Source organism: Calliphora vicina, chromosome 1 (assembly GCF_958450345.1).
Source record: "Calliphora vicina chromosome 1, idCalVici1.1, whole genome shotgun sequence".
Taxonomy (NCBI): domain Eukaryota; kingdom Metazoa; phylum Arthropoda; class Insecta; order Diptera; family Calliphoridae; genus Calliphora; species Calliphora vicina.
Window position 1 is genome coordinate 88611008 of NC_088780.1, and position 24036 is coordinate 88635043.

A 24036-nucleotide genomic window follows, 5' to 3' on the forward strand; every position below is an offset into this window, starting at 1 on the left:
GATATATAAAATTTAAAACCTAAACATTAACGATGAGTTTCAATTATTCACTATGTCACCCGCATTCGGTTGAATGGATGATGAAGACTGCATTAAAATAAAATTGGTTTTTCCCTCTTTATCGGTGGTTACTTGCAACAAATCAGGTTTTTCGCCAGTTGCCGATGACGTGATATCGCCCGTATGTGTGATGACACAATATTGATTCCCATTGTAGGTGACTATTGGCAAACCACTCACAGTGGCCGTGGCTGTTGGAGCAGCCGTAGCTGCCACAACATTTGCTGTCAACTGATGATGATGTTGCTGCTGCTGCTGATGATGGTGTTGATGATCTGCAGTGGCTGTTGTTATATTGAGGCCATTGATGTTGTTAAGTTGGGCCTGTACATAACTGGCGGCCGTAGGAGAATTGGCAATAAAGTTGGCAATCTAAACAAAGGAATTTTTATTTATTTTCAATTAAATATTGGATTTAGCTTAAAGAGTGCAAAAAAAGTATTACAATTTATTAGAAAGTAAAAGTGTAAAGTAAAAAATATTTAGTAAAAGTGTTGCAAGTGTAATGGAAAAATTACATAAGAGTTTACGTTGGCGTGTTCTTAACTTTGAGTTTCCTGTAATATTTGTTTGTGTTTTGTTTTGTTTAGTTTCTTTAGTTTAGTTTTTGTTTGTTTTTATTTTTATTTTGTCATATATTTACATCTTGATTATTGTTGTTGGTGTGATTGTTGCCATCACTATTATCGTTGGTGGCTGTTGCTGCCATTGTAGCTGCAGCAGCAGTTGTAGTTGTCGTACTAAATATAGCTGGTGGTTGTGTTAGTTTTTTTGGTGCTCTTTTAACCACATGTTGCTGTTGTGATTGTTGTTGTTGCTGTTGTTGTTGCTGCTGCTGTTGTTGCACATTGATAAACATTTGGTTTTGTATGATTATCTTTTCTTTACGCTGTGACATTTCATCCATGTTGCCATTGCCATTATTATTGTTGTTGTTATTGTTGATGTTCGTATTTGTATCCAGTTGATAGTTACGTTGATTTGTATTTGCAGCCATTTTGACTGTTTTAACAATTTCCGTTGTTTCCTGTTCCTGATGTCAATACTGTAAATGATACCAATGGAAATAATATTAAAATCATATACAGATTTGAAAAGAAACAAGTTTGAAATATGTTTGTTTAAAAATGCATATAACATTTTTGTTTAAAATTAACAATTTTTTGCAAATCCGATTTTGGAAATTCATATTTCCAATTAAAATATTAGTTTAATAAAAGTTTTCTGCAACAAGATAGTCATGGCTGCGATTTTCAAGTATTTATTATTTGAAAATATTCTTCCAAATATGTATATTTTTGTGCAGAAACATAACATAAATAAAATTACAGTAGACTTCCCAGCAGAAAGGGCTCATTAAGTTATACAACAATTAAATAGTTTATGTTTTAAAATTATAAATGTTTTTCTGAGAAAACGATGGATATGTTAATTCTAATATCTTGGGATTAAATAATAGTAGCTGTATACAAAGTTACAAACACGTTAGATAACAAAATATCTTAAAAATCGAAATTACAATGAAAAAATCTATAAATGTTTTTTGATTATTTTCAATTGCTGACAGAGAAATTAAGAAGAATTACTGTCAGTTTCTCGATGTTGAAAGAAGTTAGTCGACAATATTTGATTGCTAAAAGGATTTTTGTCGAAACATATAAATGCATATAAATAAGCATTTTGAAATAAAATATAACAAAATATGTGTATAAAATCCTATGATTTTATAAAAATAAAACAAATCACACAAAATGATTTTTTTATATAGTTTGAATTTGTAACGTAAATTGAATTTGTATTTTTTAATAACAAAATGAATTGTACCTAAAATAATCACTTAATTAGATGTAAAGTAATCACTTAATTACTTGTAAAATAATCACGAAATTGTTATTGTGAATTAACAACATTTCGAAGATACAAATTGTAGTAAAAAAATAAGCCTAGCTATTTCTTTTATGCAATATTGTCAAATCACTTCTTTTGCGATCTTCAGCTAGAAAACATATCTATTTTTTTACCTAAAAATTAAACCTAAAATCTAAATTGTATTAAATTATATTTATATAATTTTACTTAAAATTTAATTTACTAAAACTTACACATAATTACAATCATATTCCTAAATTTAAAACCCAATTAATTTAACTTAAATGAAAATTTAAACCTAAATAAAAATTGTAAATTTAAATTTGAAAAGAAAATTGTAAAATTCTTATTATTCCCAGCAGTTAAGCAAGTAGTCAATGTATCCCTTAAAGACAGTAATTGTCACAAATGTCTTATAACTTGGCTGACTCCATTTTATATATTTTGGTCAATTGACACGTGTGTGCACTTTGTAGTGCAGAGAGAAGACAATTGGTTACTTTATGCATCCCAAGTAATCTAGCGTGAAGACTATTGTCACTTAAGTGTCTCTAAGTAATCTAGAGTGTAGTCACTTTAAAGTTTTTGTGAGTAATTCGTACAAACTGGTTTTTTACAGATTGTGTTAATATAATTCTCATACAGTTTATTTTTATTTTTGCTTAAGTATACTGATATCGCATGTAACATAGCATGAAGTCAATAGTCACTTTAGTGTCTCTTAGTAACCTATGGTGAAGTCACTTTAAATTTTTTTTTGTACTGCAGTTTATTTTACCCACCAGAAGCGTTGACTACCTTCGATCAGCTATCCGATAGTCACATTGTAATCAAAAGGGTCAATTGACCCCCTGCTTAGGACATGCACGTGTTAAAATAACTAGTCAAGTAGCTGATCAAGTAACCAGTTACAAAGCTAGCAATGTAACTGACGCTATGTAACCATTTTGTGAATCCAATGCGTTGCCTACTTTGGACCAGCTATTAGACAGTCCCATTGTAATCAAAAAGAGACAATTGACCCCCTGTCTAGGACATGCCCGTGTTAAAATGACTAGTCACGTGGCTATTGAAGTAACTAGCTCCCACCCTAAATGATGGGTAAAATCACTAGTTCGGTACTGTCTCCTAGAACTGCTGGGTTTAACTAAAACTAAAAACCACACACACACATAAAAGGTGAGCTCACACACACACACTCTCATACAGATACCCTAATATATTCTAATCAATTATTTAACTCTTATTTCTACTTATCCTAAATCAATCCTCATATATATTTTCTCAACCTGTTGAGAAAACATATATTTTATGAGAAACTTGGTGTTTTTTCAAAGCATTCAAATCTACACATCCCCACATCCAAATACAGTCCATCTCCAAAATCCCCAATACCCGCTGAGATACACCAAATTTCTTCAATATGCATTATCAATAAAAATTTTGTGTATTCGGACATTCGAGAAAAATGATTAATATTCATATACAGTTGCGAATAAAATAATAGCAGTACCACGACATTTTTAAATATTTATACTATTTTCGCAGTGTAGTATGTTTGACAAGCAGAAGAGGATGGAAGTCGAATATATTGCATTGAACCAGAACTTGCATATAAAACATGTTTAGACCCGTTAGTGCACTAAATATTGCTCCGTTATTTTCGAAGTTATTAATCATACTACTTCCAAAAATATTAACTCACATTATTAAAATAAACAAAATTCTCATTTTAAAATTTTTAAAAAGGTTGACGCATACAAATAAAACTTGAATTTCGAAGTTTTCATTATTAATGATGTGTTTTTAAATACTTTCGTAAATTTATACCAAAATTTCAATCTTTTGTTTTTTTTAAATTAATAATTTTTGTTTCATTGTATAATTCTCTGCATATTTTATAGGTCATTTATTTCTGTTTTAAGTTTTATAGTGTATGTGGATATTTATTACTAGATAACTATTGTAATTTTTTGAGTATTTCAAAAACACTAATTTAAAATGATTAATAATGTTGTCTACTAATTCGAATACATTAAGATCTTTTGTAGTTTTATTAAGGATGTATGTGAAAATTAAACTGAAAAAGGGTTAAATCAATAGTTACTATAATATAGCAATTTTTTCAATATCAACTGCTATTGATTTAAATTTTATAACTTAGACAACTTATTGAAGAATACTGAATACTGCAGTAATTACACCAGTACACTAGTATTGCGCAATAAAGGACTTTTATATATTCTTAAAGACCTCGCGATTTATAAACATTTGAAAATTAAAATTTGGCAGTATGGTGAAATTTAAAATGTTTATTTTTAAATACAATATTGGACAATTTATGACTGATTTCATTTTTGTAACTCAAGACATACAACTTTTGAGTTCAAACATTTCTTTTGATATACATATATCCCACTCGCATCCCAATACGCGACCAAAAAAAATTAAAAAAGGACCCATTTAGAAAAAAAAGTAAAAAAAAGTTATTGATTTTGCCAAAAAAAAAAACACAAAACACTTATTTTGATATATGTATATATCACACTCGCATCCCACTAAGCGAACAAACATTTTTTAACCCTCCGGCGGGTGAAAAGGTCCCTTTTCATTTTCAAACTGAAATTACTCCTTGATGGTCCAAGGGTAGAGATGGGATTCTACCCGGTATTTATCCACACATTGGGTAAATACCGGGTAAATATCAAGTAAATACCTTTTTTGGGTATTTATTTGAGTATTTATAAAAAGCATTTGAAATGCTGCATCTAGCAATTTCTGATTTTCAATCAGCTAAAACATTATTTTAAATTACATACTCATTTATTTTATTGTTTTCAACACCACGTGTGTAACAATTTGAATATAAATATAATGGTGGACTTAGCGAACTGTAAAGCTAGAGGGGATTTGTGTGGTCTAAAAATTTTGTTTGGAGCCGCATAGAAGAAATATCTCAGAAATATCACAGAATTAAGCAGAATCGCAGTTCATATATTGACTCCCCCATGCACATCAGGTGCCACTAAACGCTCATTCAGCATTCAAAAAACGAAACAGATTAACTGCAGATAATAGCGGAAAATAATGTTTTATAGCTCATAATTGAAATCTCGTCAACAAGGACATACGACAAAAGGAAACTTCCCTAAAAATTATACCGGCTGAGGATGAAATCATCAACTCTGCTAATTCATTTGAGGAAACACCTTCCACCCATTCTACACATCATTCATCTATGAATTATTTTCGGAGTTTAACTGACCACGGATCATAATGTTGCAAAAATAAATATAAAAGAAATATACATACATAATAGAGTTATTTTCTTAAATTGTTATTTTTCTAGTGCTCTCTGTGAGCATTTAAATTCCTATTTATTATAAAATTCATGAAGTTTTGCTGCACAACGTGTTTGTTCACCAATTTTCTGCAACATAGTTTATACCTAGCTTTTGGGTAAATATTTATTTACCCATTTTTACCCATATATAAAAATGGGATATTTACCCATTTTTACCCAATTTACCCATTTTACCAGGTATTTACCCATTTCCCATCTCTATCCATGGGAAGTATACCCCAAGTATATTCCAAGGAAATTTTATCTAGAATCAAAGCGATCCGACCAATAGTTTAGTTTCTATTGAGATTTAAATGTGTTTAATACGGGAACGTGTGAAAGGTCCGCGTATAAAACTCATAAAAAATTTATAATGTTATATATAATTTCATGTGTTATCATATAAAATTCCCTAAAGACCCTGTGGACCTTATACTTCGTATAAGGTCTATAGATGGTCTTATAGATAAGCTTTGAGCAAAAAATTAAAAAAGGCCCATTTTGAAAAAAAAGTTATTGATTATGCCAAAAGAAATCAAAAATTGTATGTCAAGAGTAGGGGGCGGATTTCATGCCTTTATTGTTGGAAAATATGCGCCTAAAATATGCTTCAAAAAAATTAAAATATGATCTAAAAATATTAAAAATGTTCACTTATATTTTTGTGCAGAAACATAAAATAAATGACTAATGTCCGAATACGCAACTATGTTCCCAGCAGTTATGACTCTTTCGTTATATTATACTAGGAACTAAGTAAATAATTAAAGTTTTAATTATTTATTTTTTCTTCTGAGAAAACAATGGATATATTAATTGTACTCACAACTTGTTTAAATCCACTATCTTCGAAGCTTCTATTTTGCAACTTGCCTTTTAAAATCATCAGTAATCCAAAAGGGTTAATTAACCCTCTGATTAGGACGTGTAAAAAATAATCACTTAGCTAGTTGTGTAACTAGTTGCCACCCAAAATGATAGTTCAGGACAGTATCCTAAAACTGCTAGGAAATGAATGTAAGGAGCTGTAATCTGAAGTTACAAAATCTTTCGATCTCGTATGAATCGAAATTGCGATGAAAAAAAAAGTTTGTAAAATCTTGGATAATATACATATAAAATATGCGTTTTGAAGTAAAATATAACAAAATATGGTTATCAATAAAATATGCAAAAATATGCCCTAACAAACTGATGTCATTTTACAGAAAAATGTGTTATTCGAAAAGATAATTAATCTACATTGTATTTGGACGTTCAAGAAAAAACATGCATTTGCATAAAAATCCCCCCCATAGTCATGAGTTACAAAACATTTATTTTGATAGATATCCAACTCCCATCCCACTAAGTGACCAAAAAGCTCCTCAAGAAAAAAACCTAAGCTTTCTTTTGAGAAAAAAAGGCCGAATTTAAAAAAAAAAGTCAAAAAAAATATTTTGATTTTGGAAAAAAATTAATTTTTTTTTTAATTTTAGAAAGATTGAAGAAATAGCTATATAAACTATTTGCGAAACATTTTGCTAAGAACTATAGGTAATATGTTGCATGGATGAGAAAAAACACCTGTTTGGCAAAAATAACAAATTTTGACCCCATATAACTCAGAGAGTTAGTAAAATTGTGTCCTTGGTGCAAATCGGAAGACATCGATTTTAAAAGTTTGTTCACTTTACATGAAATTCCTCCTATACATATGTATGTTTCGATTTTTCCATATCTATGAAAGACTCACTGCACAGTGGCATAAAAATAGAGGAAAATAAATCTGTAACTTCTAAACGTATATTCCGATTTGAAATTAGACATGGGAAAGAGGAAGTAGTCGAGTTTAAGTTTTGAATTAGAACCCTATGGGCCAACCAGGGGTGCGGCCAAGAGTCCGATTTCAAAATAAATACATATGTAGAATCTCCTCGTCGATCACTTCAAAAAACCTCGTTGTAGCTATCAATTATATCCCAAAGCTTAGGGAATATTAACATTTGAAAATTCAATTTTCAAAATTTTTAGCCAACCTACTCCAGTTTTTTGATAACAGCGGATCCAAATAATTCTCCATTTTTCTTTTATTGGACTAACAACAAATGTATATGTCAAATAAAAACTAATTGTTTGAAAATCATGGCTGACTACAAAGTTATATGCATTTAAATTTAAAAAATTTTAAAAAGGTGATTTTTCGCTAGTTTTTTTGGAAAAAAAAAACTGTTCTGCTTGTCAAACATAGTACACTGTGAAGTACTATGTTTGACAAGCAGAAGAAGATGAACGTCGAAGACATTGCCTTCAGCCAGAACTTCCATATAAAACATTTTTGGCTCATTATTTCACTAAATATTGCGCCATTTACTTGCAGACCAGTCGGCTTCTGGCGAAATTCAAACAATTAACGCCTTATTCAGAAGAACTTATATACATACGTTCTAAAACAAATGTATATAAAAATCTAAAGAATTGTTGCCAAATTTCTCGAGTCATGGAATTCTGCGTTCGGCACGGAATCGTTATTCCTTGCTTTTTCTTATCTAATACATGGCATCAAGTTATGTTGATTTTTTTGTAATAACTTTATTTATAACTATATTTAGTTCGTTCTTTTTTGTATCACTGTGTAATTATTAAATTGAGAGAAATTCTTTGAACTTTATCTCACTAATATAAATAAGACTTTTTAGGAGCTTCTCCGTAAACATTTAAGTAAAATTATTTAAAAATACACACTACCGACTTTTCTCTCACCTCCAAATGGCTCTTGGCATGCAATGTCCACTCATCTCGATTGGAAAACATACGACCACACAATTCACAAGTCCACGACAGCTGCTGTTGGGCATGATGATGTGGTATAATAATGCCCGGTATGGCTGTACTTTGGCCACCGGTATGCTGGGCATTCGACGTCTGGACAATGATATTTTGAGTGGCTACTTGTACTGCTTGTTGTTGTAGTTGCAATTCGAGATTCTGCTTATTGTCTTCAGGTTCGGGTTCTTTTTTCTTCACCAAATTGTTAAGACGTTTCCCAAGCGGTGCAATGTTCGTGGGCGTAACATGTTTGAACTTGTTCATATGTATGACTAATTTATCACGACGAGCGAAAGCTTTATTACACACCTGTTATAAAAGAATATTGGGAAAATTAATAAAAAATGCTGAAGGTTTCTCAATGAATTCAGCTATAAAATTATACTTCACAAATATAAGGCTTCTCTCCTGTATGAATACGCATGTGAATGGTGAGTTTGTCTTTGCGGGCCAAACCCTTGCCACACACGGTGCACTCAAATGCTTTATTGGTGGCTAAAATTTAAGAAATATCAGAGATCTGGTTAAATGGAAGACTAGAATAGTATTAGCTTACGTTTTGATGGATTAGTTTTGCGTACACCCGATGAAGCCTGCTGGACTTGTTGCAATGCTTTTAGGCGACTGGCTGGATGCATGGAACCACCCTCGACATAGGGTTCGGTAAATGGTATCAAATTCGGTTTGGGTATGTTGTACGTTATATTGTCGGACGACCAGGTGCCCAAACTTTGTAGCACTCGGACGCCTCCTTCAAATCCCATGCCCACATCGTCCGGAACGGTAAAAGTACTTTCGTTGCCGGCTGAACTAGAGGAACTTATTTGTGGCACCTTTATGGTGCTGGCATAATGCTGTTGCTGCTGCTGCTGTTGTTGTTGCTGCTGTTGTTGCTGCTGCTGCTGTAATTGTTGATTTGTGTTGTTGTTGTTATTAGTACTATTGTTATTGTTGCTATTGGGTGAATTTTGTTGTTGTTGTTGCTGCTGCTGTTGTTGTGTTTGATTATTATTGGACGTTTGTTGTTGCTGCTGCTGCTGTTTGAATTGTATGGCCGCCTGTGCCATTTGTTGTTGTACGGCCATGTGTGCCTCCAGATACGCATTCTTTTGAGCCACCGTCATTTTATCCATATTCACTGTGCCGTCCTTTAAATAAAAGTGAAACACACAAATATAAATAGTTGAAGACTACAATGAAAATCACGATTAATAGTAAACAAACTTTTAAAACCAAAAATGAAAAGGAAAAAGAAGTCTAGTTCTCGTATGGCCCCATAACAACCCCTGTTAAATGTTACAGAATTTGTTTGTTTGTTTCATTCCGCTCTCATTGAAGCATTTCCGTTTTTCCTTGTTTTTTATTAATTTTTCTGAAACGTTTTGGTTTGAAACACATCTTATCTCTTTTTGTTCCGTTTGTTGACATAACAAAAAGTCACCGCTATATTTTAATTCATTTTCACTGAAATTCCTGTAGAGAGCGAGAGAATGTGTTGTTGTGCTTTGTTTAATTTTAAGCGGCAAATGTTTCATTCAATCTCTGACTCTGCTCTCTCATTAACTTTATCTTACATTTGGTATGTCCTTTCGCAAAAAAAGTGTTCGTTGTTTAAATTTGTCCTTTACGCGCAAATTCTTTAAACATTTTTGCAAATACAACAATTTACTTTTTTTGGTTGTATTGTGTTGAGAACACACATGTGTGCGTTTGTATATGTGCTGTATGTTTGAACGTTTGTATGCCGGTTTTAATTTACATGGTTTGAGGTTCAAGTGTGTATTTTATGGCGAATTAGTCACAGTGGAACGAAAAGTCAAAATGGCAAATAATATAGAAATTAAACTATTATGTACATTAGGACTGCCCCGTTAGCATGGAGGAAAAATAAGGTGTCGATGTTCGCAACTAAAATCAAAGTTTTGTTTTTTGAGGAGATCATTTCTCAAAATGTTTATGCTAGTGTAAGTATTTGATAAGCTGGATGAAAGGATAAAACACTACTTTTTAGATTAATTTGTTTTCAAAGATAAAATATGAAATTTTGGTATCAAGTGAAAGGTCTTTGGTATTGATATTCGTGTTTGTAATATTAGGCAAATATTTTAGGTTTTTTTAAAAAAAAAAAACCAATACATTTCAAACCTCATACAAATTCAATCACGATCTGATGTTAGCTATATATTCCCAAAGAGCAAAAACATTTTTCTTTTAAAATTTCAATAATTTATATTTTTGAGTGATTTTCGGAAGTGGGCCTTATATGGGGGCTATGACCAATTATGGACCGATCACCATGAAATTAGTTCGTGTGATTTATGTCTATATCAAAGCTATTTATGATGAATTTTGTGTGTATACCAACATTTTTAAGCGATTTATGCACGTTAAAGTGATTTTCGGAAGCGGCTCTATATGGGAGCTATGACTATTATGGACCGATCGTAACAAAATTTGGTGACATGAATTTTGTATATATAAAACTTATTTGGAGCGGAATTTGTGGAGATACATTTATAAATTAAACATTTATGACCGATAAAGTCCAATTTCGGAAGGACATTTGTATGGGGGCTATGAGGACATCGTTTAACTACTCAGAATGTGATTCTAAGTCGATCTGTATACTTTAAGGTGGGTGTTAGAAATTTTTTTAATTTAAAAGAAAAAAATTTAAAATTTTAAAAATTAAAAAAAAAAATTTTTAAATAACAATTCGAAAAATTTAAAAAAAACACTTTGGAAAAAAATAAATTTTGTTTACCTAAAAACATTTAAAATTTATATTTTGAAGTATAATTTGGCGAAGGGTTAGTGTTTATAAAAAACCGACTTTTTAAAAAACCGGTTTGTCGGTTAACCGAAAATTGGCCTTTTTTAGAAAACCGGGTTTTCGGTTAACCGACATCGAAAAAACCGGTTAAACCGGTTAACCGTCATATATATGTAGAAAACATAAAATGTCCAATAAAGTATACACAACTTTGAAATTTTTAGTTTTAGTAGCCAGGAATAATGGTTAATATTAAATAACTATAAATATACAAAAGTGCAAAGTCCATTTTCATTTTATTTTGTAAAAATTTCAAAATTATTATCTCAATCAAATGGAATTGAGTATAAATATGTTACTAAATATATAATACTTGTTTTTTTCATTAAATTTCAACCAAAAAATGTAAAATTAATTAAATATTTGATAATTTTGAAATTTATTATCACCTCGAATTTTTGATATGAAACAGAAAATGTTACAAGTCCCAAAAAAGGACCTATAAGATGCAAACGCGCTTCTTCTTAGCTGTGATTATTTGTTATTATAAATCATACCAAATAACTAATAAAACTCCATTATCAGATTTCAAATCATGAATTTCAATATTTCTGAAAAGGACTTTGTACACTAAGCTAATGAAATGATTAATAAATTAAAATTTTAAGAACAAAACACACGACTGAAGTCAAATTTATTGAAAGAAGGTATGTACATCAAATTCAATTTAACGTTTCGTAAAATCATCACAAAATTTATAATGAATCATTATTAAAATTTAGTTTAACTTCTAGAATTATGCGGAATTTAATTTTTAATAGTTTCAATATGTGCAATTTATTCTGAAAAACTCATCATCCTCTACTATTTAGAATAATTGTAATTCTTAAAAATATTAATCTAAAGAGGTTTGTATTGTTAATCAGCAGTATAGGTTTCAAATCAGACCGAATGTTTGATATAATGTGTACACAATGAATATAAAAAATGCACAAAAACATTAGATTTATTAATTTAAGTCCCAAATTTTAAAAACCGGTTAACCGAGTGATAAAAACCGGTTAACCGAAAATCAACATTTTAAATTAACCGGTTCGCAAAGAACCGAGATTTCAAAGAAAAACCGGTTTTTCGGTTAACCGGTTATCCGGTTTATAAACACTACGAAGGGTATATAAAATTAGGCACAGCAGAATATAGCTCTCTTACTTGTTTTTTTTTTTTTGGTTCAAGTTATATTTCGCAGTAGGCCGATTGGAAAATTAATTGCCTTTACTTATGAACTTATGGACCAGTATGGAATATAATTCTGTTGGAAATTTGTGACAATTGCTCAAAATGTACTCGAAATAGAAGAACATTATACATAAACAAGGTTGGCTACCGATCCGAAATGATAAAATTGAAACTGCTAATTTGGATTATCTTAATAACAGTAGTTTATCAGCTTATTTCGGTAGCGATATGTGATGTTATTTCGTTAAAGGAATTTAAATGTTAACGGTAAATTCGATCTGATTCAAATTATACTGAAATTTAGAAAAATTTAAAATACATATGTTATCAAAGTTGATATTGTATTGTTACGAAATTGTACTTGAATTCAAATATAACGATTTTAAGGGCTGATTTAAAAGTAGCATAATGCTTTCAAATAACAGTGCTGTAATAGCAAACTGTAACATATCTGTGGGCATTATTAAATAAAAGCTTTCAGTTGATTTGATCGTAAGTTGGCAACGCTGTATTCGAATTCGAATATTCAGTTAAAGAACATTGTAGAAAGTACACCACAGATGGCGTATGTATTAGTAAGATCTAGAATATTCGAATTTTGACAGTTAAAGAACAATCTAGAGTGCAGATGGCAGTGTTATAAATAGTGGCAGAGGTTGCAGTCGTGAGTGGGTTTATCAGAGACGCTTTTCGAATGAACATCAATTGCCTTAAAGTGTGTTGTGTTTTTTTTCAAGTAAATTCGTGTAAATTATAAATTGTGTCTGTATTTCTGCGAATTTATAAACGTGTATAAAAAACATTGCGTGACTATTTAATTCTGTTGTTGTTGTACATTTTTAAATAAAGAGTTGTTACAATTTTTAAACTACTAAACGGCTTATATTTGCAATCAAAAATATCCGGTTTATTTAAAGGAAATAAACCAGCGTTTTGAAAAGTACAGTATTATAAAAATGGATATGTTATAATTTTATTATTATAGAAAAACTAGCTGATCCGGCAAACGTTGTTCTGCCATACAAATTATTTCTAGTGAATATTTTGGTTGTTAAATAAAAAATAGCGAATGTATTCTAAGTGAAGTTGGCATTATAGGTATTTTTGATGCCAAATGAAGAGAAATACAAACAAAATTTTTTGGCGAAAAATATTTAAAAAAATGGGTGGATAGGGACATCCTAATGTCCTAGCGGTATGATATATAATATTCTCGTACCTACCTAAAATATATACAAAATTTCATAAAAATAGTTAAATATTGATATTTGGATATTGCTCATACAAAATACTAAAATCTCGGCTAAAAAACGGGTGGATGAGGGTCGGTTGATGAAAATTTGGGGTTATAGGTATTTTTTAATGTCAAATAAATAAAATGCGAAAAAAAGATTTTTCCCAAAAATGGTTAAAATAAATTCGGGATAGGGTCACCCTAATGACCTAGCGGTATGAAATATACTTTACGACCTATTCTCATACCTACCAAACATACATACAAAATTTCATAAAAATCGGTTGAGCCGTTTCGGAGGAGTTCATACACTAACATTGTGACACGAGATTTTTATATATTAGATGGACACATCACGTAATTACTTTAATTTTATTGAAAAACAAGTTAGTGTACTATATTAGACTCTGCTTATCTTAATACCATCCACCTAAATATAATGAGAATTAAAAAACTAGATTGGTATAAACATTATAATATCCATACTTAGTGTTTGCGGGTCTTACCGCTAATTATATGGATTTGGACAACTAATATTTTATATCTAATTAGAAATACACCATTCTCAACAGAGTTTGTCCTTTTATTATAGGAATAACGTATGATATTTAACAATTTACAGTTTATATATTTATTTATATGTAAGGGGGTTAACATAATCAATTTTTAATTATACAAAATTTCCATACAAAATTTGTTTTATAAACCTGTAATAAATTTAAAAATTGATTATGAATAAGGCCTTTAGTAAATTGTTTATATCACCGATATACATATGTAGCTCAACATTTTTCCTTATACCTTATTAATATATTAAGATAAACTTGTACCACCCTAATGTCAGAAAATTGAAACTCGCAAGAAATCATTAAACTTTAGCAAACGAAGTAATTCGATAATACCTGCAGAACAGTCGACATTCGTCAAAGATAATTCGACAAAATTTGGTACAAGCTTTGCGCCAGAAGTTCAACAAATTTTGAATCATATTTTCGATATTTTTTTTAATATTTTACTGCTTTACTAAATTAGATATATCTCAATTGTTTTACCATATAGAAATTCATACTTCAAAATACAGATAAACATTGATATAGGCTTTTATTAAGTGTATATCTTATATTTATGGTTTTCCCATTTTCCAGTTATAGTTCTTTAAACTTGGTTCTCAAATATACTGATATTTTTTTTTCTAAGAATGTTATATAGCTTGCCAAAGAAAAAGACCGTCGAAGCCCGTCCAATGACTATATACATCATTTAAAGAAACTTCTGGGGAATGTCTTTGTAAAAAAATTGTAGCCGCCAGAACCCGCCGAAATACTTTTTTTTTAATTCTTACGGAATGGAATTTTTAGAAATATTTCTTTATTTATTATTGATTTTTATATATCTAGACCCTACTGTAACTTGAAATATAGTAAATACAGATCTTTTTAAAAATTTAATTTCAAAAACACATGAAAACGTATTTTTTTTAATTTTTTATTAATGTTTTTTATATGAATATCTTTTTTATATGTGATCTTTTAAACATTCTTTTGGAATCGGAGATACCAATTCTATATAAAAAGAGCGCCAAATAATTTTGTCCACCTAGATTTTGATTTGGAACCACAGTGCGCTGTTCAAACATATACATTTTAGGTTAAATGTAAAGTTGTGTATTTTTTTCAACAATTTGTTTGCGGTCATACCACTGTACATGATTTTAGACAATAGCAAGTCTTCATTTGTATAATTTTTAAATTAAAATTTTAGATATATTATAGTATATAATTGAAAACGTCATAAGTCTTGTTATTTAAAAATAACATTGCGTGATTGTCATTATATTTTTATACATACAATTTTAAATAATTGTGAGTTAAAAATATATTTGATAACTATACATTTTTAAGCAGTTTTCTATTACAAAACAGCCATTATTTACCACAAACAGAAGGTTTTTGAAATTAATTTAAATCCAATATTCCACTGTAGACGCTTAATATGCCAATGTCAATTTATTTAGCATTTTAAATTTGTAATATAAATCACTTGGTTTTCATTTCAAGTCATGTTTTTTTCTCTCTTTTTAGGAACATTTTGCTTAGAATTGCTTTTTTATTTAATTTCTTCTATTCAATTTACACACACTTTTAATCGATTTTTCGCGCTGTATTAAACATTATTTTAAGCATTCAAATCCACACACACATGCACACTCCAACACTTACAAACACACGCATATCCACAGACATTACCCGTATGAAAAAACTGTATGTTGTAATCTAGGAACGATTTCTATATGATATAATCCAATATATTTATATCTACTATATATTATATATTTGATGTTGTCTAAAGACAATTTAAATCGGCTTCGGCAAAGTCATTCATGTCTTTCTTTTTTTTAATTCGCAATCAGCTTGTGGATTGAAATAATAAATAATAATTTCTGTTGTAATAGAAACTCTTCTTTTTATTATTTTTTATTGTTAGAATTTATTTTTACTCTTTAAATGCACCGCAAAGTATGCTACGTTTGAAAATTTTCAGCACCTTTTGTTTGTGTATGTATTGCGAAACTGATTTGCTACTCAAATCGTTTCGTCTGTCTGTCGTTAGTCAGACGACGATGTTGCCTGTTTTTTTCATTCTTTCGTTTTGTTGTTGTTGTTGCTTTTATTATTATTCCGTTTGTATTGTATTACAACAACATTACCAGCTCAACAATAATCGCAATAACAACAACAAAAACAAAAATAATAATATGACGAATCTGGGATGTGAATTGAAAATGTGAAAGTTAAAAAATAGTACCATTTCTGGCCTTATTGTACCAATATACAGTGATCCATAAACTAATATAAAACATAAATTTCTTGCACATTTAGCAAATTAGTATGGTACCATGAAATAACTCCTAAATGAAATAACTCCCCACGAAAAGATGAAATAACACCCAACAAATTTTTCATACAACTTAGGACTTATTTCATTATGAAACAACTCCTAACGCATAGGGAGTTATTTCATAATTTTTTGTTGGGAGTTATTTCATAATGCAATAACTCCCAATGAAACAACTCCCAATGAAATTTTTGTTCGGTTTTATTTCATTTTATTTTGGGAATTAGGAGTTATTTCAATGTATTGGGAGTTATTTCATTTTTGTTGGGTTCTACTTTGCAAAAGCAGAACCCATAAATATCAAAAACTGTCTTCACTCAGAAAAGTTTTTTGCATTGGCGCTAAGGTTTTCTCCTTTGGGGTGTATCAAAAACTGTCTTTGCTCAGAAAAGTTTTTTGCATTGCCGGCCTTCGGCCGTGCGCAAAAGTTTTCTCCTCTGGGGTGTATCAAAAACCGGCTTCGCTCATCGTCGGCCTTCGCTTGCATCGTCGGCCTTTGTCAGGTTGCAACGATTTCTTAATCTAGTGCGAAATGAAAATCGGCTTTCTGAAATATTATAAAACCATTCTGCAATGAAAGAAATCTTTTCTGAGCGAAGCCAGTTTTTGATACACCCTAGAGGAGAAAACCTTAGCGCCCCGCCGCTAAGGTTCGCTTACCAAACTGGCTTCACTCAGTTTGGTAAGCGAAGAATAATTTCACTTTTGAAGCTCCTTTTTTTAGATTACATAAATAAATTGCTTCGGATTGGGAATTATTTCATTTCTATTGGGATTTATTTCATTGGGAGTTATTTCGCTATTTTGGGAGTAATATTTTTAAAATTATGAAACCGCCGATTATTGGGAGTAATTTAATTTTACCCTTTGGTAGTTATTTCATTTTTCAAGTTTGGGAATTATTTCATTTCTGATGGGAATTATTTCATAGGGAGTTATTTCATTGGGAGTTATTCATTTGGGAGCTATTTCACGGTACCAATTAGTATTACAATGCACAGTGGCAGAATAAAAATATTTTGGATATAAATTTGATATCAATAAAATTTAAAAATTCCAGTTTTTTTCAAAATATCAAACACAATTATGACCGTTTTTTTTAAAAATTTCTCTGTTAAATAATTTTTGAACGTAAAACCGCTATTACTCTTTGCTTTTTAGAAAAAATGTTTCCTAAGAAACTTATTGGTATCTGTTTACATTTTTTGGGAGTTATTCTCTAGGCCATTCTGAATTTAACCAAATATTTTATATTTTTTTTTTGAATTTAGGCTAAGTTTTATAAAATCCCAAAGCTGAGATTCCAAAATGGGCAACATTTTTAAATACTATGATGTTTTCCAAATCATTCATATTGTTCTCTTATCAGTACCGGACCAAATGTGGAAAAAAATCTCAAAGATATATTTTGTACGAGTAAAAAAATAAATGTCTTTAAAATTGAATATTACAAAAATTTTATTGATTTGTATACAAATGTAGTGTACAATATCTTTTCTTAAAGATATTATTTCAAAGATTATTTCAATAAAAAAAATATGTCCAAATTTGAATTATCGTTCTTCACTGTCCTTCCAAATTTAATAAATTTTGGATTAAGCCTACTTGTTTAAAATCCCAAAGCAGAGAATCCCCAACGGAATATAGTTTTATATAACCTAACATGTTTTGAATATGCCATACAAACAAGGATTTTTACCAAATGTTTTTTTTAAATATTTTTTGGGATTCATTTTTGTAGAAAATGTGTTAATTTTTAAAAAAAATTATCTGTTTACCTACATATATAACTTCTTTGCGATATATTAAATAACCAACATCCTATATTATATTATCAGAACCGTATGACGGATTGTAAAGGAAAAATATTTGGTTTAGTGTAAGAAATTAAAAAAAAAAAAACATAACGTCTCTCACGATTTGCATATTTCTACAGGTACCTCAAAATTACTTCCGTTTTATGTCACGTACGATATACCTCGATATTTCGGACAACAATGTTTAAAAAGAACTTATTTGAGGCTTCCTGTTCTCACTTTCACCATTTACTGTATTTTTTGAAGCATAATTACAACAATATAAATATAAAGTTTCTAAAATTATATAATTAAGGTTAAAAAAATCACGTGTAAACATTTATAATTAGAAATGCTGAGGAAATTACATAATATTATTGTAACTATACTTCCGTATAAATACGATGGTTTTCATTTGCGACCTCACAAAGTATATATATTCTGGATCGTTATAGATAGCGAAGTCGATATAGCCATGTCCGTCTCTATATTGAAATCAACTATCCGTAGGCCCCAAATAACTTACATACATGATTCATACATCAATATGTCGGCTCGGTTGCTATTTAAAATCGACAAAATCGGCCCACAAATGACTGAGATATAAGGGACAACCCCGATAAGTCATTAATATAGACAATATGGATATCCAATGATAGATATTTCAAAGTCCATTGCAACGATGTATATAAGGCTATAGTAAGTTGGACCTACAATGGGTCAAAATCGGGATAAATAATTTTAAACGGTTTTTTTTCATAAAAAAAAAAATTTTTGTCATAATTTTTTTTAATATTAAAAAACTTTTTTTAAAAATTTAAAAACAATTTAACAATTTAAGATTCGGCACAGCAGAATACAGCTCTCTAATGGAACATAAATCTATTCCAATGTCACTTACGATGACATGGAATTGCCCATATGGCTGGCCATATGGATATCCATATTGTCTATATTAATGTCTTAGTAATCCAAATATAGGTCATAAATAGGTCAAAAATCGAGGTTGTCTTGGTTTTTTCCTCATATCTCAGCCATTTGTGGACCGATTTTTCAACAGACAGACAGACGGACATGGCTTAATCGACTCCTCTATCTATAAGAATCCAGAATATATATACTTTATAGGGTCGGAAATGAAAAATGTAGAAATTACAAACGGAATGACAAACTTATATATACACTTCTCACGAAGGTGAAGTGTATAAAAATCAGCCAAATCGCTAAAGCCGTTCTCACGTGATGACATTACATACATGGACCATTTTATTTTTATATATATAGATAGATTTGTATGTATTTTGAATTATAATTTGGTGAAGGGTATTATGATTCGGCAAAGCCGAATATAGCACTCTTACTTGTTTTTTATTCGATTCGAAATTTTCAGGAGGTGGTTTGTAAAGAAAAAAAAATTCAAAAATTCCGGGTAAAACTCGGAAATTCTTTCTTTTGTGAGTCCAGTCAACTGTAATAAAAAAGCTCCCTAAAGTATGCAATACAGGCTGGTGCGAGTGGGTTGGAGAAACTTGAAGAACTAACGTTAGTAAATGCTACCGGGCGAATCCGGGACGATCAACTAGTTTTAAATATTTTTAGGTAAATAAATTTTTTTTTTTCCAAAGTTGTTTTTCTCATTTTTTGGAATTTTTTTTTTTTTTTAAATTTCAAAAAAAAATTTTGTATTTAAATTTTTTTTTTTTGGTGAAAAAAAAATTCGGATTAAAAAATATTTTTTTCCGATTTTGACCCATTGTAGGTCCAACTTACTATGGTCTTATATAAGTCGTTGCAAAGGTCTTTGAAATGTCTATCATTAGATATCCATATTGTCTATATTAATGACTTAGTAATCCAGATATATGTAGGTCAAAAATCGAGGTTGTCCTGGTTTTTTCCTCATATCTCAGCCATTTGTGGACCGATTTTGCTGATTTTAAATAAGGAACTTCTCGAAAGCATGTCTGATAGAATTATTGAAGACTTGGATCCCCAGAATATCTGGGGTCTTCAGAAAATTTATTTAAACAGACAGACTGAACTAAAAGAGATAACCTACATATAAGAGTATTATTATTAGATCTTCTCAAAGAATATTTATATTTTAAATTTCAGCTCATTCGGATCAAACATGTGAGAACCGAGGTGACCAACTTTGAGGGACTCCGAAGCTAAATCAGCTATATCTCCAATAGTTCCCGAGATACCAAATTATTTAAAATAATGGATTTCCGAAATGGTATATTGATCGAACCCATTGTTGGAAATATCCCAGAAAATTTGCTGCTCCTGGTCAAAAGCCGGCTAGCTGTACAGAAATTGAGCTATTAAAAGTAAAAAATATTAAAATCCAATCAAAATCTTGGCCTGTACCTTTTGTTTAATACTTGTGCTTGTTCTTGATTGAGTCAAGAAAAATTCCGAACTGTTCCAATTGAAAGTAAAAAATATTAAGATCCAATCAAAATCTTGAAGTATAGCTTTTGTTCCATTCAAAAGAAATACTGTATATGAGAATATTTTCTGACGAAAATATCGTCGAATATTTTGTGATTGATTTTAAGACATATCCGTGGATGAGCCCAGACAAATTCCAGCTGAATTTATGTTTCGCTTTAGATGAGCATTTTACCAGACATAATTCCCAACTATATTCGTAAACCAAGTGGATTCCGTTAAATTTATTATAATCAAAATTTATTACAAGAAATAATAAATACTGTTGTTCAACAAATTTATAAATAACACCAAATAGAAAATATTTGGTTTATATGTACATACCAAAAGCAGTACAATTGTCCCGAGTCTTACAACCCTGCTATGAAGTGTATGTGTTTTAATTTCAACTGCGCTTGATTTTTATTTCACATTTGAGAAATTAACATCAGTTAGTTTGTATGTCTGTAATTGTGTATCGAGGGGGGTTCAGTTTTGTTTGTTGCCCGAGTCCCCAACAAGAAAACGACCATACGGCGTCGACTAACTGTATGTGTTGTGGGGTCGAGCTGCGTACACAATTGTATTGAATTTATACTTTTTGATTTGTTGATGGGGGTGGTTCATTCCATTCATACACACTTCCTTACATACACTCGTGCTCATACATCGTCATGGTATTGGAATTCGTAAAGGAAGAAACGTGGAAATGAAACATTACATATCACTCGTACTCATACTCATGTTTTGATGGCAAACAAAAATTGTAGTGTGGTAGTACTTTGGTGTAACTTCGGCATTCAGACTCACAGATGTGTACAGTGGAATTTCGATGAAATATTTCCATACTGATTGAAAAATCATGGGCCCTTATAATTATGATGGGTTAATGCTGCATTTGACATTTCGGGACACTCTATAGTAAATATTTCTCGTATTTAAGTAATTTTAAATTATATGAGCAGTACCATTTTGTAAATTAATTTTCTCTACATACTTACAAAATATTCCATTTTTTTGACACTTTAGAATTGTTGTATATCTAATTCTTATTTAAGATTACAAAATCAGAAATTCATTTATTTACGATTACATGTTTTTACTGTTCTAATTCTATTTAAAAAATCACACAATCGCTATTCCACTGTTTTCACACATAACGATAAATAATGTACCCCCGCATATGCGTGAGGACAACAAATTAAATCGGAAGTAAAAAAAAAATTTATCAAACACGAAATACTTGAGAGAACATTAGACAAGAAAGTCCTTTCAATGTTGTTGTCGTTTATGTACTAAAAGTTTAAATACATTTTACATTGGGAACCTTTACGGAATGATTACACACTCTCTTTTGGAGTGTAGCCATTTTTTGTTATGAAATGTCTTTCCTTTTTAGATGTCAAAGAGCTCACAATGTTTGTAAACAAAACATGTGGAACAATGTGAAAATGAAATATTAGGTAAATAGTTTAATGTCCAAGATTGATATATATAAAAAATGTCACTTAGTTAATTTGAGATCAATCACTATTTAAGTGTTTAAATAACTGAGTACTTTAGAAAAGTTTTAGTAAAAAAATAGTGGCATGTAATATTGAATAATGTCTATCTATGTGTATTGTACCACTATTTTTGATAAGTCCGTCAATTTGAGACGTGTCATTATTTTTTCACAAGGACGAAGTCTATAGCAATTGGTTGTCTTCTGTTCATTATACAAAAGTTCTTCGGTAGTGGTTTTTCACTTCAATTTCTGGATTTGTCCTCAAAGTTGGAGATTTTAAAACGGTTTGAGAAATAAATTTTATAGTTCATAATTAGATTGGTGTAGTGTATCATATGGTCAGGCTTGACTGACTATAATGTCTTACTTGTTTTTAATAATCAAATTTTTAAATTCTAACAAATAAAGGAAAAAATCTGTGTTCAAAAACCTATCTCTTGCAAAAACTGTTAAATTTATCGATCAATATTTTATTATTTGACCTTGAAGAACTTTACTATTTGTCTCAAAGAATTATACAAAGGATAAATAATAAAATAATTATCGATTCAGTTTTTGCGAATTAAGTTGTTGTGTCAAAAACAAATCAACAAAAACTCCAAATAAGTTGATTTGTTTTTTATGATATCTCAGAAACTAATATTCGTAAGAAGAAGCAGATTAGTGTAAATGGATCGTTTTGAAAAGATAGTTTTATTACAAAAATACTAAGATATTTTCTTATATCGACAAACTCCACAGTTATATGTAAATTTAAACCTAATACCGTAGAATTTAACTTTGATTTCAAATTGGTATTCTTGGCTTAAAATAACATCATCACCAATTAAGGCTTTGTAGAGTCTCGTCTAGGAACTGCCACATCGATGAACTCTACTCCTGAGTTTTATGATTGCCACCAAAATCCAACTCGAGTTTTCCAAATTGAATTTTGTTTGGTACTCCACCACGACAATTATAAGTTTTAAATTATAACGTGAAAAACTTCTAGAAAACGCACGGAGGTATAGAAAAAACAAGTAAGAAAGTATGGTCGGTCAAGCCCGACCATATAATACCCTACACCAAGTAAATGAGTAAAAATATTTTTCTTTTAAAATTTCAATAATTTATATTTTCGAGTGATTTTCGGAAGTGGGCCTTATACGGGAACTATGACCAATTATGGACCGATCACCATAAAATTAGGTCGTGTGATTTATGTCTATATGAAAGTTACTTATGTTGAATTTTGTGTGTATACCAACATTTTTAAGTGATTTATGCACGTTAAAGTGATTTTCGGAAGCGGGTCTATATGCGAGCTATGACTAATTATGGACCGATCGTAACAAAATTTGGTGACATGAATTTTGTATATATAAAACTTATTTGGAGCGAAATTTGTGTAGATACATAGATAAATTAAACATTTATGACCGATAAAGTCCAATTTCGAGGGGATATTTGTATAGGGGCTAGGTGAAATAATGGACCGATTTCAGCCAGTTTCAATAGGCTTGGTCCTTGAGCCGAAGAAATAATATGTATCAAATTTCATCGAAATATCTTCAAAATTGCGACCTGTACTCTGCGCACAAGGTTTACATGGACAGCCAGCCAACCAGACGGACGGACATCGCTTAATCGACTCAGAAAGTGATTCTAAGTCGATCGGTATACTTTAAGGTGGGTGTTAGACTAATATTTTTGGGCGTTACAAACATCTGCACAAACGCATAATACCCTCCCCACTATGGTGGTGTAGGGTATAAATAGAGGGAAATAAATCTGCAACTTCTAACTTCTAAACGTTTAGTTCGATTTCAATGAAATTTGAACCCAAACGAACTACTAGGATCCTTTTAATAATGTAACTCAAAGCTTAGACCCGATAACACTTCCTCTTTGTGCATGTCAAAAACGTTGCTATATTGCCTTTAGTGACAATGGAGACTTTAAATCCTGTAACAGGTTTAAACCTACAATATAAAAACATGTAAAAAAGTATGGTCAGTCAAGCCCGACCATATAATATCTTACACTATGTAAAGAGCTCAAAAACATTTTTCTTTTAAAATTTCTGTAATTTATATTCGT

At 30.4% G+C, this 24036-nt stretch overlaps 2 protein-coding genes across 2 annotated transcripts in view; both read right to left on the reverse strand.

Annotated features, from left to right (window-relative positions):
- LOC135951391 (myb-like protein AA) lies at positions 1-1057 on the reverse strand. Its single transcript, XM_065501038.1, has 2 exons — positions 704-1057; positions 1-432 (listed from the first exon to the last, which is right to left on the reverse strand). The coding sequence occupies exons 1-2, from the start codon at positions 1055-1057 to the stop codon at positions 40-42; spliced, it is 747 nt and encodes a 248-aa protein (XP_065357110.1). The 3' UTR covers positions 1-39.
- LOC135949605 (alpha-protein kinase 1-like) overlaps positions 990-24036 on the reverse strand; it is a 27937-nt gene continuing 4890 nt past the window's right edge. The window contains exons 3-6 of the mRNA XM_065499203.1: positions 8637-9228; positions 8466-8575; positions 8015-8389; positions 990-1105 (exon numbers count right to left, since the gene is read on the reverse strand). Of these exons, the coding sequence (XP_065355275.1) occupies positions 1100-1105; positions 8015-8389; positions 8466-8575; positions 8637-9228 (1083 nt within the window). The 3' untranslated portion in view covers positions 990-1099. The remainder of the gene's footprint in view (positions 1106-8014; positions 8390-8465; positions 8576-8636; positions 9229-24036) is intronic.

What these genes read in the sequence shown, in the direction of transcription:
- LOC135951391 (XM_065501038.1), bottom strand. Translation starts at nt 1,057, where the DNA reads ATGGCTGCAAATACAAATCAACGTAACTATCAACTGGATACAAATACG. An exon ending in CCAACAACAATAATCAAGAT is followed by an intron (nt 433 to 703) that starts GTAAATATATGA and finishes TCCTTTGTTTAG; the next exon opens with ATTGCCAACTTTATTGCCAA.